The sequence below is a fragment of the Mastigoproctus giganteus genome, chromosome 12 (genome assembly GCF_048544385.1).
Source record: "Mastigoproctus giganteus isolate SK-2022 chromosome 12, ASM4854438v1, whole genome shotgun sequence".
Lineage (NCBI taxonomy): Eukaryota > Metazoa > Arthropoda > Arachnida > Uropygi > Thelyphonidae > Mastigoproctus > Mastigoproctus giganteus.
The window spans coordinates 163,314,538-163,330,902 of record NC_143586.1 but is presented as its reverse complement, the minus strand read 5'-3'; the positions used below and the strand labels follow the sequence as shown (position 1 = coordinate 163,330,902).

General features: G+C 35.4%; 1 protein-coding gene across 3 annotated transcripts in view; it reads right to left on the bottom strand.

Moving 5' to 3' along the window:
- The window catches only part of LOC150077559 (uncharacterized), a 536,301-nt gene that overhangs the window by 452,695 nt on the left and 67,241 nt on the right, over window positions 1-16,365 (bottom strand). For all 3 annotated transcript variants that reach the window (XM_090386199.1, XM_090386201.1, XM_090386200.1), the window contains exon 6: window positions 1,371-1,491. In XM_090386199.1, coding sequence (XP_090242325.1) covers window positions 1,371-1,491 — 121 coding nt within the window. The remainder of the gene's footprint in view (window positions 1-1,370; window positions 1,492-16,365) is intronic.

Below are 16,365 nucleotides of genomic sequence, written 5' to 3'. Positions count from 1 at the left end.
ATTACCATTGTAAATCTGGAGAGGGCAGCTGTGTAATAACATCTTATGACACAAATGAATTGCTAATATTCAAACAATGTCAAAATTATTTTCTACATCCAGATGAGTGACTGTTTCAAAAATCAAAAAAAAATAAATAAAAAATCCATCACCTGGAGAACCACTTGAAGGACCACGTTACATCCAATAAGAATACTGATTTTGCTCAGTCAGCAATAGCCATGCCCCAGTGGCAGGAGGAACATGACCTCCAGCCAAATGATGTCCAAATTATTGATAGTGTGCAAGATTTCATTTTTTGCTTGTAAGAATCTGCCCACATATAGAACTAGACACAGTTTGACAGAAATAATGGTATACAAATAAATCCTATCTTTGAATCCGTATCATTGCATGAGTTGGATAGATGTTGCTCCCAGTCCTCTTCCCTTCCTTTCACTTTCTTCTTTTTCGTAAGTCATGAATGACCCAGAGGTTACATTAACCTTTAAGACATTCAGGAATTACTTCCTTTCATTTAGGGCAGAAATGGAATTCTAAGGGCATACAACATGGTTTTGTTAAGGGAATATTTTTGAGCCTTCACTACCTCTTCTTTGCCTTTCTGTGCAATTCCCTAATAATGCCTGATGTTTTTGTTTTTTTAAAACTTTTTTTTTTTTTTTTTTTTTTTACTACTACCTATTTTTGAACAACATGCCTGCATGATAGCAAAATTCAGAGGAAGATTACATTCTATTATAAATTATGCAAAATAAACATTTGGCACAAATGGCAACACTCATCTTCATCATTGCTATGAAATGCTACATCTATTTTTGCATACCCCCTTGTATTGCATAATGGAGTATAGCATATCACTGCTGCAAGAAAAGGCAAAATTAGTGGCACAAGTAGTGAATATCCTTCAAAACATTCACTGAATGAGAATATTCTCCAAAAGATCATTCTGAAGAAATTAAAAATCATTACACAAGACATATTTGGGTATTCTGGTGAATCGTTTCATTTTGCTACATAAAGAATGTCTAAAGAAATCACGTAAAGTCATGTAAAGTTAGAAAATAAAGAAAAAAAAAAAAAGCGAATAAATATAAACATAACATGAACATATCATCCCCCCATTTCTGTGATCACTGGAAAATCTCAATATATCTAATTGTTCAGCACATATCAAGTAAATTCCAATATATTTCAGTTTTATTATTTAAACAAGAGAATGCGAAACAAAGTTTTAAAACAACTCAACCTTTCTAAGAGAGAAATAATTTATCACATTTCAAAACATTACTGCTTTCATATATACAAAAATTTCTCATGAAATATTAGTATAATACAAACATAACTACAAAGCTGAAAATGCAACTCACCAAATCCACAAAGTCATTCTGTCCTATATCAAGCCTGTTTAGTTCTGTCAGCCTTACCATGGACTTTGGAAGAGCCTTTAAATGATTTTCCCGTAGTTCCAATATTCGTAGATGAGATAATCTAAAAAACAAACGTATAAAAGAGTAATATGAAGGGGGATGATGAGTGCAGTAATTATAACTGATACACTACATGGAGTAGGGTGAGTTTGAGAAACAGCACTCACAACAACACCACAGCTTCTCTCAAGCCAATATCAGAATTTACGAATTATTAAAATACTATATCCATTGGGGGTTTTTTTTCCCCCTTTCATTAAAAAAGGCACTGAGGCATCGTGGATTCTGATGAGCTAAAGTTCAGGAGGTCTATGAATTTGTACATTATACTTTTATTTTTTTAATGGATTTTATATTACAAATTTCATACCCTCCAAAAGCACACACTGTAGAGAAAATGAAATAGCTTCAGCTGCTTTGAGCATTCCTGAATGTACATATCTGACAAAGTCTAGAATTCAAAAAATGAAAACTTATGATAAAAATCCGACATAGATGGAACTGTATTCCACCCATATGAATAGCATCCTTAGATTTTTCTTCAAAATTAATGATAGCTAATTATCATTAGTTATTATTTAGCTATCAGCAACCATGTCCCCGTGGAGGGGACTGCTAAAAGCATTCTCCTACAAATCAAGGTTTTCTGCATGTGCTAATGTGGCATGTGTGCAGACCTCACTGTAGCTGGGCATTTACATCATGCCTCTCCAAAACATGTGACATGATACAATGACTCATTTGGAAAGGTCTGGAAATACCTTTAGTCAATTCCCATCGACTAAAGGTATTTCTAAAGTTCTCTTTCTTTGAGGCTTAAGTGTAACGGATTTCCTTCAGTTATTCAAGGCTTTTTCAGTGTGCACAACATGCCAATTAGCCCATGAATATACACTTCAAAGACAAAATCCATTCATAGTTATGACTATGTGCATGGTATCCATTAATACCAATATTTTAATAGTAATGGCATTCGTCATATAGTGTAAGGAAGACACGGGTTTACTGGAAAAAAAACAAGAAAAATAAGTAGATAAGAAATTGCAACTTATAAGCTCTCCTCCTCACATAAGTACCTGTTGACCTTTGAATTTATTAAAACTGTCAGCCTCAACTATCCGAGAGGGCAACTTGTTCCAGATCAACAACTCGCTGGCTGAAAGAAACCTTTCTACAATCTAATCTCAATCCTTGTAATTTGAATCTATGACCTCTAGTTCTGGAATTCTTTATAAGTGAGAATTCCCCTTTCATTCATTTTACTAACCCCTCTCAGAGCCTTATAAACCTCAATCATGTCACCTCTGAGGTGCCTGGTTGCCAAGCTTTGTAACCCACATAATTGGAGTCTTATCTCATACATTCATCCTTCTGCCAATCTCACCATTCGAGTTGCCTGTCTTTGGACCCTTTCAAGAAGCTCAATGTCTTTTTTCAGATGAGGTCTCCATACTTGAACACAGTATTCCAAATATGGTCTTATAATTACAATAGTGGGATTATGACCTCCTATCTTTACAGGATAACGTTCAAAAGTCATCGATAGGACACCTTAGGCTTCCCTGGCTGCCTATTCAGAAAACTTCATATCTTCCTGTATTGTAACTCCCACATTCCTTTTCTCCTCCACTATTTTTAATTCAACCCCACCAAATGTATAATTTATTTGTGGGTTGCTATTCCCCAAATGTAAGACCTTGCATTTAGCAGAATTAAAATATGGCTGCCACTTAGCATTAAAATTGCATTAGTTGAGGCATATGATGCAAGAAAGCAAGCTTGTAGAGCAGCAACCAAAAAAAAATAAATAAATAAAATAAAAAAAACTTTCCCATTTCACCCATCCAGTCACTCCAAATGTTTGTCTAGTTCAGCCTTAAATTTATTTAAACTATCAACTTTCACAACAACAGATGGAAGTCTGTTCCAGCAATCAACTACCCGCTGGCTAACGGCAAACTTCTGCACATCTAGTTTACAACTGTCTTTCTTTAATTTGAATCTATGCTCCTTCAGACTCTTAATCTCAGCAGGTGGAACTATCCCATCAGCATTGAGCCTGCTCAAACTATTCAAGACCTTATACACCTTGATCAGATCACCTCGCAAGTGTCTAGTCTCCAGCTGCTGCAACTTGCAGAACTTAAGCCTTTCTTCATAAGTGCACACCTTTGTTCCTCTCACCAATCTTGTTGCCCTTCTCTGTACTCATTCTAGCAACTCTGCATCCTTCCTAAAATGAGGCCTCCAGACCTGTACACAGTACTCAAGGTGTGACCTGGTCAATGCCTTATACCAGGGGTCGCCAAACTTCTTTGACCATCGACCCCTTTAAGAGTTTCTTGACTTTTTATCAACCCCCTCTATTTTACTATTACGTAATTATAATAGGACAAGAAAAAAAGACGCTTATGTGAGTTTTTAGATTGTTTATTGTATGTATAATATAGTATATATTATTATATTGGCTTAACATCAAAGGGATACGTTTTTGTTTTTGACGTCCTTCTTAACATTACATATTTGATAGGAGGGATAAATAATATATAAAATATAAAATTTAATTCAGATAAAAAAATTTATTAACTTAGTATACAATTTACTAACGTTGTCAATGTGAAGGGTGTGCTTCGTGACTCTTGACAAGATTAGCAATGTTGGGTTCAAAATTAGTAAGTTTCAGCCTTAAATCACCACAGAATTCTATATCTAGCTTATTTCTTTGTTTTGTTAAAATGGAATTAACATGGCTGAAACCAGTTTCAACCATGTACGAGCTTGGAAATGCAAGCAAAAACTGGAGTACAACTTCAGAAAGTTTTGGATATTTTTCTACAACATTTATATTCGTTCAAAAGTAACTTAAAGTCCTATTTTTAAAAAACGTCTTAGCTTCAAGATCAACTGACAATTCAATAAGTTCATCTTATAAGTTACATTCGATATTTTCAATATCTGCAGAAAATGGCGTGATAATCCAATCTGGAATGTGCATGTTTTCAAAATCTGCAAAGCGCAATTTAAAATCATCGCTCAAATTTTGAAAATCTTTTGTGTATATCTCTAAGTCTTCATCTTTTACTTCTAATTGCCGTAGATTCGAAAAGTACTGAAAATCTGTTCGTAACAATGATGATTTAAATAAGGCTAATTTAGCTTGGAAGCCTAAAAGATTCTTCCGAGCTTGAATAATCGTGACATCTTTACCTTGTAGACGGGTCTGTACGTCATTAAATTTTGAAAATAAGTCTGCCAAGTAGAAAATATGATTCTTATTTCTCTTGAGTTCATCACTCAAAAACAAATTAACATCTGAAAGAAACTCTAGGGTTGAGTAGAACTCAACAAATCTTTGTAGACTTGCACCTCTAGACAACCATCTTACTTCAGTATGCAAAAGTAATTGGTTTGATACTCCATTTTTTTCACAAAAATGTTTGGCAAACAATCGCGATTTAAGAGGATGAGCTCTAATTTGATTAACAGATTTAATACACACTCTTAGAGTATCATGCAGTTCGTCACTGAGAGTTTCTGCCACCAAATAGTTTCGGCACAACACACAGTGAACAGTACATATCTATGAAATTTTTCTTTCAGAAAGGCAGCGAAACCTCAATAACGGCCCACCATTGCAGGTGCGCCATCTGTGGCTACTGCTGTTATATTAGTAAATGGAATATCATACTTATTTAAATATTCCTCCAATCACTGAAAAATTGTCAACCCCGTTCCATCACTTTCAAGATATTTTGCAAATAAAAATTCGTCAATAATTTGATGTTTGGTTTTACTATAATATCTTACATAAGCCATAAGAATAGAAAAACTATCGAATGCAGATTCATCAAGTTGGAGGGAGAACTTACTATTTTTGAGTTCTGATACAGTTTTTTCTACATCTTCAGCCATTTCACGGTATTCACACTCAATGGTAAGCATTTTAAAACAGGGCCAGAATCTTTTTTCATTATGGTTTCAATTACTTCTTTGATTCCTCTGCAATTGTATATGGTTTTCCTTTTTTTTTTGCTATATTAAAAGAAATATTGTAGGAGGCTATTAATCCTTGTTTATTGTCAGCTTCGGCAGGTGCTTTCATAAATGATTTTATAGTTGGTCGATGTGTGTATTTCTCTTTCAATTCTTTAAAAAAGTCAAGATCTTTATTCTTTCTTATCGGGATGGAGTCTTTGAAGATGATCTTTCATTTTTGCTGGTTTCATTGCATCGTTACTAAAAGTTTTTTCACAAAGAAGACACATAGGCTTCGTTTCGTTTGTCAAATATTACCTGTACAATGATGTCTTATATTTTTCTATCGACTCCCAATCGACCCCTGGGGGTCGATATCGACCACTTTGGCGACCACTGCCCTATACAAAGGTATAATCACCTCCTAGTCACCTAGTGGTTCCTTTATCTGCAAATTCCTAATGTATGCGTCATCACTGATGCTAATCAGATCAAGAGTATTACCCCCCCTCTGGTTGCCCCTGGAACATGTTGCTGTAGAAAATAATCCTCCAATAAATCTGCAAAAGTCTTGCTAGCGTGCGAGTGACCAACCACAAATTCCAGTCAATATCTGGAAACTTAAATTACCCCATTACAAGACATTCTGATTTACTGGCCCACTATATTTCTCTGCACAATTGTTTGTTATACTCATCAGAGTCATTAGGCCTATAACACACTCCCACTCTCATTTTCGCTTTCCCTGTGTTTATGTCACATCAAACTGACTCAACATTGCACTGTCCACCCAGTCAACTGGTTGCACTTCATTAGATTCTGTGTTTCTTAAACAACAGCATAACCCCTCCTCCCTTCCCACCCTGTCTATCCTTTCTGTACACAAGTGTACTCCCCAAATTCCAATGCTGCACTGCTTATATCTGTGTGACACTATGTCTCTGATTTCCCAACAATATCTGCCTTTGATGCCTCAATCAGCACTTCAAATTCATCAAATTTATTTACTATACTTCTAGCATTGGTGTACATGCAAATATACATGCACCTGTTCTTACTCTTAGTTACCCTAACATAGCCCATGTATTTATTTGTTCCATGATGACTCCCAGCAGCTCTTGAAGTCCCCAGCAACTTGCTTTCTAGGCTGCTGCTCATTACAATAGAAATAGTGCAAGAATTGCTTTCACCTTTGCCTGTGCTACCATTAATCTTTTAGTCTGTGAATCCCCCCAAAGTAGCAGTTTTCCGACCCACCTAACACTGCCTCAATAGCATCAGAAAATATTCTTGTACCCTTTCTATTTAAGTGTATGCCATCCCTGTAGAAGCAGTCTCTCCTGTTAGCAAGCATAGACCACGCTGAAAAAAATTCTACCTCATGAGTCTTGCACAATCTCTCCAAGGCCGAATTGATTGACAAGGCTTTCATCATATATTCCCTCCTATCGTGTTGTTTGTTTGTTTGTTATTTGGTTTTTAGGAGCATTAGCAACTAAGGCCATATTGCTCCGGGATATGCGGTGGTCATTCCCTGACCTTTCCGCATCCTCCGTATTTGGTGGTGACGGGCTCGAACCCCGGTCTAATCAAGAAGCATGTGCTGCGCATTGCTGCTCCTTCCCACCTGGCTATGGAGGTGCCTCCTCCTATCATGTCTGGCCATCTTTGACCTCTGACCATCTTTGAAGTCTGTTCAAATCATCATGAAGGAGTGCTGCTTGGCACTGATCATTAACGACTATGCCAATCTTTATGCCATCTGCAGATTTTGAACTCACACTTTCTATCCCTTCGTCAATGTCATTTATGAAAATGAGAAACAACATTGGTCCAGGGAACCCACTCCCGACATTACACCTATCTGAAGAATATCCGTTAATCACAACCCTCTGCTTACTGCCCTGCAGCCACCCAGCAATAAATCTTAGAATCTTTCCAGAATTACACAGAAGTTCCGTGTTCTAGACAAATTTGAGTTCTTGAAGAAAAAGAATATTTCTCTAGAAGGAATTACATTAAGGGACTTACTAAGCACTCAGATACCTACCCACTTTAATATTAGAGCCTACCCCACAGGATGCATGGCAGGATCACTATGAGAGGGATGTGCTATCCCATAGGTAGTAATTATCTTTGATGACTCTATTGCCAAAGAAATAGGGAATATTTTGTGCAATAAGGATAGCTGGAATAAGACTAGGGAATATTATAAGAAGGGATAAAGTTACACTAACAAGGGATAAAGGGATACTAACAAGGGATAAAGGGATACTAACAAGGGATAAAGTTAGTGATATTATAAGATAATTACCATCTCTAAAGGACAAAAGATGATTTGTAGATGTTGATACTAATTTATGTTTGTATCAACATTGAATCTTTGCAATACGACAAGAGAAAGTTTATAATGGCATTCTTATCAATCAGTTTGGGCCTACCGCATAGGTTGTTCCAGAACTGAATTGTGGTAGAATTGTTCTCAGCACAATCACATGTTTTCAGAGAGATAGAATACACTTAAAAATAAAAGAAGGGTGTGAGAATATTTGTGATGCTATTGAGGCAGTGTTAAGCCACTTGGAAAACAAGTGGATAATGTTATGTAAATAATCTCTCATATTTACAAAATTAACCTAAAAACCCCAATGAATTGAAAGTGTGAATGAAATGTCTCAGGTGAGGGAGAGAAACAAATCACAATGTTAATGACCATTAAATTCTATTGTTAATGGCTTCCAAATTGTCTAAATTTATCAAAAAGCCATCAACCTGAAAATGTATTGGAATTACTGGACACACTGTGCAATGCATGGGTAGAACTAACATGGTGCACCCTGCAACAGTCTAGAATAATAGTTTAACAGCTGCTTGCAGCAGCTGTTAAACTATTACTCTAGGCTCCCCCCTAAAACTAATACTTTATTTTATTTTTTATATTTTATTATATAAAATATAATAAATTATCACATTATATTTTATTTTCATATGCAGTAGCCTGAAAAGCAGAAAAGGAGAGTGAGCATTACATGACCTCCTGGGGGTCCAAGCAGGACTAACAGTTACATGGTCTGTGTAGCTGTTACTATAAACACACAGAGGTACAACTAATGCTAGGAGTTTGGTAAATAAATTTGTTAAGTTTGAAGTACTGGTTAAGTCATCAGATGCTGACATTTAGAATACTGCATGTCAAAATAGAAGCAATGAAAGAATCAATGAAAGAATCAATTTCATCTCTGCTTGTTGTACCATAAAAATATTAGTCTGCGTAAAAACTATTAGTCTCCAAACTGGCTTTTTCTAATCGTGCTTAACATTATTAGTACCAACATGTACAAAAATATAATCTTTTGTGCCCTATAGAGATGATGATAGTACAATTTCACCAACTTCACCCCCCCCCAACTGACTTACCTGATTCTATCCTAGCTCATCTATATTGCCTAAAATATTTCATTTGTCTGACAATAGTGACACATTACGTCCTTTGGGGGACTATTACAGCAGCCTGCATCTGGTGATCCGACCATGAAGCCAGATGCACAAGGATAGGTTTCATCATTTAAGATGGGCAGCTGAGGGCTTGATGGGTCCCCGATTTAATTCCTTTTAAGGCAAAGATCTTATACAAACAGATTGGAATTAATGGCCCATAAGCATGCAATCATAACTCTAAGTGCACTACGTCAGTAGCAGTATGTGTTCAGAGTCCAATTTACATGCTATAACTACATGTGCAGCTACTGTCAGGCGCACACACACACGCACGCACGTGCACACACACACACACACACACACACTTCATGCAATAAGGCACTGATTTGTAGCAGAACCACCATTGCTGCTCTAGTCCTAGGCATAATATCAGTTTAAAAATTAAACTGGCATAATATCATGTATCATCCTAGGCATATCAGTTTCAATTAGTCCAGCACTAAATCTGGACCACCAACTTTGGAACACTAAACTACCACTACAGTAATGCTATATATGTTAGTACAAAAACAATCAGTAACAGTGTAATAATATACACTGTTCAAATAGCAATACTTGTATTACATAAAATTTAAAAAAACATGGCAATAGCATTAGCAGAGGCATATGATGCAAGAAATTAAGCTTATACAGCATCAGCTAAAAAAAAAAAAAAATACTCCAAACGTTTGTCCAATTTTCCTTGAATTTATTTAAACTATCATCTTCCACAATGACCGATGGAACTTTGTTCCAGCAATCACCCATCTGCTGGCTAAAGGCAAATTTCCACATATCTATTCTACAACTGCCTTTCCTCAACTTCAATTTATGGCCCCTCAGGTGTGCAATCTGAACAAGAGAAAGAATCCCATCGGCACTGAGCTGCTGAAACCATTCAAGGCCTTATACACCTCAATCAGAGTACCATGCAGGTGCCTAGTCTACAAATGCTGCAATTTGCAGAACTTAAGTTGTTCTTAGTAAGAGCAACTCTTTCTTGCCCTCACCAATCTCATTGCCCTTCTCTGTATGCTAGGAGTTTGGTAAATAAATTTGTTAAGTTTGAAGTACTGGTTAAGTCATCAGATGCTGACATTTAGAATACTGCATGTCAAAATAGAAGCAATGAAAGAATCAATTTCATCTCTGCTTGTCTTACCATAAAAATATTAGTCTGTGTAAAAACTATTTTCTCCAAACTGGCTTTTTCTAATCGTGCTTAACCATATTTTTATCCCCTTCCCCAAACCATAATTTTCAATCTCACTTGAAAATTGTCCCCCACCGAGAGAAACTTAATTTCCATAATTTCTACTCAATTCACAAAATTGAAACTCTCAATATATACATAAACAGAAGTATATTCTTTGATTTCCTACCTTTAGCACTCAGCAAAAACTATTAATTCACTCTAAAACAGCAAAAATGTACGATGACATTTCAATTTATTAAATTTTGATGTCGGCAAAACAAGATCCAAGCTTTGAAAATAAAACGCATTACATCATTAGTTCAAAAATTCACGCGTCAGCCCGGCGCCTCTGGCTAAAACGAATCAACAGACGCGGAGAGAGAATTGACTGATCAAGCTTACGTCATTAGCATTATCAAGGTGATCCAAGGAGAAAATAAAAAAGTAAACAACTTTCGTGGAAAACAAACAGTTGAGCATCATTACTTGCGAACACTAATTTGCATGGCTCTCTCACAACAGTTGCTTTACTGCTTTTCGTAAGAATTGCAACAAATTGGTTTTGAAGAACAAAAATATCTTCTTTCCTTTCTTCAGTATGTATTGTATCTACTAACAAAAAATCAAGGAAATTCATCGTTTGGAAGCTATACTGGAAACGGAAGGAAAATAAAAACTGTCATAAAACTGATCGCCACAATGCGCATTTCATAAAAAAAAACAATTCGCTTTATTGTAATTGTTTTTAGAGGACTAAATCGGAACAGCAGTTTCATGGATGTATATTTGATCTTCTTACGAACTTTCAAGAAAACATTTCTATTCATAGCTGCGTTATAAACTTCGAAAACTGATGTCAAAGGAACTTCGCCTTCATCTCACCTGGCGTGCAAACGAGAGAAAAAAAATGCACTCGAGTAACGGATTGTGAAAACAATCCATTACTTTGATATTTCCTTGATATGCATTTGATACCATCAAAAATTTTCGAGGGAAAAATTGAATTTTCATTATCACACACACGCCCGAAAAATTCACCATCAAGTGTCATATGATTGCTTGCTTGAATTTCATTCTGGGCTGCAAATGTAATTTCACTTCTCTTGCACTGACAGAGTAGCTGTTTGCCGAATGAAGGAAAACAGGGTTCATTTTCCTGAAATTTCCAGTTCCATTCATTTACCTGGTTAGGGGGGAGACAGTTCGCCTTTCTAGTCCGATCCTAATGGAAAGAGACAGACAGAGAGAGAGAGAGAGAGAGAGAGAGAGAGAGAACGAAATAAAAATAATCTTTTGATGGGGGGGGGGAAAGGCCAGGAGATTGTCAAAGGTCCACAAATGTGACTTTCACATCAGAGATGCTGAAGTTCTAGCAAAGTCAGTTTCATTGCAGATTCGAAAGTTCTAAGTCTGTTTCTTTTTTGCATTCAGTTTCACAACAGATGCTAAAGTTCTAATAAGTCAGCATCATCGTAGGATGCCTAAGTTCGGATTAGTCCGATTTTTGTCCGGTGTGCATTTGATAAAAAAAAACCCTCTTTGCTTTACTGTAATTGTTTTACGGAACAATATTTTGCAATAATCCCTCTGGAAATAGCCAGTGAACTGCATTATGCATTTCAAACATCGCTGTATAGCTTGTCCTTGAATACAAATGACTATGGTTACTTTCCTTTGAGTGACCGCCTTGTACAGGTGTTTTATTGTGGACAATTCCTTCCAGTCAGTAAAATTAATAGTAGTCATCCTTTATTATACCTATAAAGTAATTCGTTATGTTGGGGGAAAACGGTTTTTGCTCCTAATTGAAGTAGCACTTGCGAATTTTGCCGAAGTCGATTATCTGCACACATTGAAAATTAGAAGGACAGTAAAAGAGTTGATAATTGGTGCCATTGGTGGGCAGCATTCCGACAAACAAATTTTCTGTTTATACTTCGGGACAACCCCGGTCAGAGGAGATCCCAAAATAGAGAGAGAATACAAGAAACCGCACCACATTTAGCAGTCACCGGCTTGATTGTGTGAAGTTGCACTCTGCCTAAAACCACAGTAAAACAAGAGAAGTGATGGGGAGAAAATCTATTTTTCAGCAGGGTTTATATCTTTTTATTGCTGCTCAGAACAGCATTATGGCCATGGATAGTGAATTTATTCGGCTTCTGTACTAAAAATGAATTTTTAGTACAGAAGCGATGACATCAAAGGATAACAAGCAAATATCTTCTAACAATACTTTCTGAGCAACCCGTGATTCCTAATCTGTTAGCTTTGTATTGTTAGAAATATTGCAGTTTTGTGAACAATACGCATTTCAAGAAACAACCTGTTATTCTTAGCTGATATATATAAAAAAAAGTTTCACCAGTTTATAACTCAGCTATAAATAGAAATATTTTCTTGAAATTCTGTTATAAGATCAAATATATATCCAGGAAACTGCTGTTTTTTTTTTTTTTTTTATCAAATGCACATTGCAATGTTATCGGTTTTACACCAGTTTTTCTCGTTTCTAAAAGATGAATTTCCCTGATTTTCTGTTAGTAGGCGAACTACACATTAAAGAAAGGAAATTCGATCTTTTCGCCTTTAAAAAAACAGTTGTTGTTGCTACTATTTTGCTTATTGCTTCTTATGTCAACTAACAGTTTAGCTCCCGACTGTGTTATGTTTATTTTCCTTCTCGATGTGACATAACCACCGTTGGCACTCTCGATGTAGCTGTATCTAGGAAGTTTCTCACATAACTCCAACCGTTTTTTTCACAACTCGCTCCACGAAAACAATTTCGCTCTGTAAACAGAAACTCCCACTCCAAAACAAATGAATCAAGTATCGTGTTTCATAAGCCATAGGTTAATTAGGGTGGGTTTAGAAAAATAACAGAAAATGGCTTAAAAAAATACACACTTGATGTCACATTTTTGTCATTTGCATGAAATTCAATAGAAATTTTTGAAAATTGAAGTGGGAAAATCAAGAAAACAGCTCTGGCTTCACCTATAGCGAATTTTAGCTGTGTCCATAGAGTAAAAATTATAGAATTTATTAGTTGATCTTTCAACTGGGTCCACCAGACCTCAGGATACAAAAATACGGTTAACATTATTAGTACCAACATGTACAAAAATGATGCCTTCAGTATGCAGTGCTCAAGGTGTGGCCTAATACAAAGGGATAATCGCCCACTTTTCCCTATTAGCAATATTCCTATATATCGTTGAAAAGACCCCATGAGCTGCTCTGGCAGCCTGTCTGCACTTCTCATAAAACTACCACAGGTCCTTTTCATTTTGTACTACCCTGAGTGTAGTACCACACAGTTTGTAGGTTACTCTGGGGGTTACTGCTACACATATGCAGTACTTTGCATTTGTCAATGTTAAACTTGAGTTTCCACCTCTCACCCCATCTGCTGAACTTTTCTAGATCCAGTTGCAATAGCATGCTGTCCTTATTGTCATTAACAATCCTGCCAACTTTCATATCATATGGACACTTGGACATTAAGCCTGATATACCTTCATCAATATCACTGATAAATACACAAAACAATAATGAGCCCAGCACCGAACCCTGGGGACTCTACTAATAACATTAGTCCACATAGAGCAATGTCCATTTATTACCATTCTCTGCCGTTTCCCACTCAACCATCCCTTTATCCATTGCAGTAACTTGCCCTTAATGTTATACTGCTTCAATCTGTACAGCAGTCTTCCATGTGCAACAGTATCAAAAGCTTTCCTGAAATCCAAGTGTATGATGTCCAAATTATTTTTTGCATCCAGTTCCTTTGTAACCACATCATAGTATCCAATCAAATTGGCCAGACAAGACTACCCCTTAACAAACCCATGCTGTGTGAATTATTACTGCAATCTTGTCTAGATGATCCTGCAATGCTTTTTTAACCAGTGACTCCATAATTTTCCCTGGAACAGAAGTTAAACTATCAGGTCTTTAATTACTCGGTTCACCCTTTGAATCCTCTTTGTGAATAGGCGATACATTTACACATCTCCAGTCTGTAGGAATAGTCTGAGTCCAAGGATACTCTCATAATTATAACTAAGGGTTTGCTTATTTCCTTTGCTCCCTCCTTTAATATAATTGAATAGATCCTGTTCCACCCCAGATGCCTTTCTTATGTTTAACTTCAACAATTTCTCCTCCACATGGCTCTCAGTTATTACAAAATCCTTTAGCTCCCTGTTACAGTTTGATAAAATCCTGACATTCTCCTCCCTTAATAACTCCTCATTTATGAATGTAATGCAAAATACTCATTCAGTTTGTCAGCTACCTGAGCAGGATCATCAACAATCGAACCATCAATATCAAGTGGACCAATCTGATTCATTCCCTTCCTTCTACAATTTACATAAGTAAAGAAGTGCTTGCTGTTCCTCTTTGCATGCTTTGCCAAAAATTTCTTGTAATCTGCCTTCACTTGCCTGATCTCCCTTTGTGACTTGATTACAGACTAGCTTATATCTATCATAGGCTTCTGTGTCTTCTGATAATTTATATGCATGCATCCCATGCAATTTTCTTCTCTGACACGAGTCTCATTAGTTCATCTGACATCCATTTTTGCCTAAATCTTGATCAGTACTGCTTAGTTGGTATGAAAAGCTTAGTAGCTTTCAAATTTAATTCCCTGAATGCTTTCCCATCTAGAATTTGCCATTGGTAACATATCAGTCGGTCCCACTGTATGTAATTAAAAACTATCTGAAACCACTGTAGTCACCTTTACAAAAGCAAAAAACCTTCCTTTTACCCCTTGATGGTAGTTACATCTTTAATATTATAATATTAAAGTTGTAATATTATATGGCATATATTAATTATATGACCACAGAATCTCACAAAATAAAATATTCAAGAACTATAGTTATCCTCCGATTCTGTTTACAAACATCCTGATACAGCAATACTGCAAATCTGATGATGGCAATGGCTGATTTATTTTTAAATTTAACTTTATAAACATATAAAGTTAAACACAAATACAAAAATACAAATACTTTGTAAAACTTTGTAAATTTTTTTAATTTTACTTTGTATTTGCAAAGTATTTTAAAAAATACTTTGTAAATACAAAAATAAACAAATCCCCATAATTAAGGACTTACAACTATTTTTTTTCTGGAAATTGAAACTCTGTTAAATAAAACCATCCAAATTATCACAAAAAAAAAAAAAAAAAAAAATTTCCAGAATTTATGAAGAAGGTAACAAACATCCACCACAGAATAGATTCACATTCAGGAAGAACAAGGGTGAAACTTGTCAGTTGTGACAAGTCTTTTTCCAAGAATCAATTATAAATTGATCGTAAATTGTCAGAGGATACAGAGATATACAATAAGAACAATACTGGAATCGGGGCTACAGCGTGTGGCTGCGTATTTCCAAAGCTTTTCATTACAGGTTAGGTTTTGAAATAATTTTAAGTTTTTTTTTTATATGTATATACTGAACTGTTGTTAATATATATTTTGAATTCCATCGATCACGTAGATATAGGCCTCTGACCCAGGGATCCATGTATAAAGTATATTGCTCACCTCTGGAAGAACAGAATTAAGAAAATTGCAAACAAGTCTTGTTCTTCATCTACTATCTTGATGAAGAGTCCCTAGACTTGAAAGCTACTGTTTTGGTTTATTTTATTTTTATTTAATTTAGTCCAATTTGTGTTTTTATTAAAGAATACTATCTTGTTTGCAATTTTCTTTTTTCTTAATTCTGTTCCTCCGGAGGCGAGCAATATACTTTATACTTTGTAGATTACTTTCTTTTTGTATTTAGATAAGTATTTGTAAAGCTACAGTTTAATATTAAGATAGCATTTGATATTGATATTTTGGAGGGAACTTTGTAACTTTTGCTGAGTAGCATAAATTTAATTTCACTAGTGGTTAAAAGTTTTTTTAATGTTGTTGTTGAGTTTAACGACACATAGGCTGCCAGGACCATATTATGCCTTCTAATGGTGAATATGAAATATTAGCTTAATTGTGATAACTATATTTTATGATATATTCCTATACGATTTAGGAAAGTAAATAGTTCTTTTTTCATTAGAATTTAAGTTTAACTTTATAAACATATAAAGTTAAACACAAAAATTTATTACATATTCTCCCAGAATATGTAATAAATTTATTGATGACTGTGTATTAGCCATTGATTTAAAGGTGTTTAAGTGGATATTTTGAAAGTGGTGAAAGTTTTTTTTAAATTTTGTAGTATATTGTAAGTTTAAATTTGTAAACT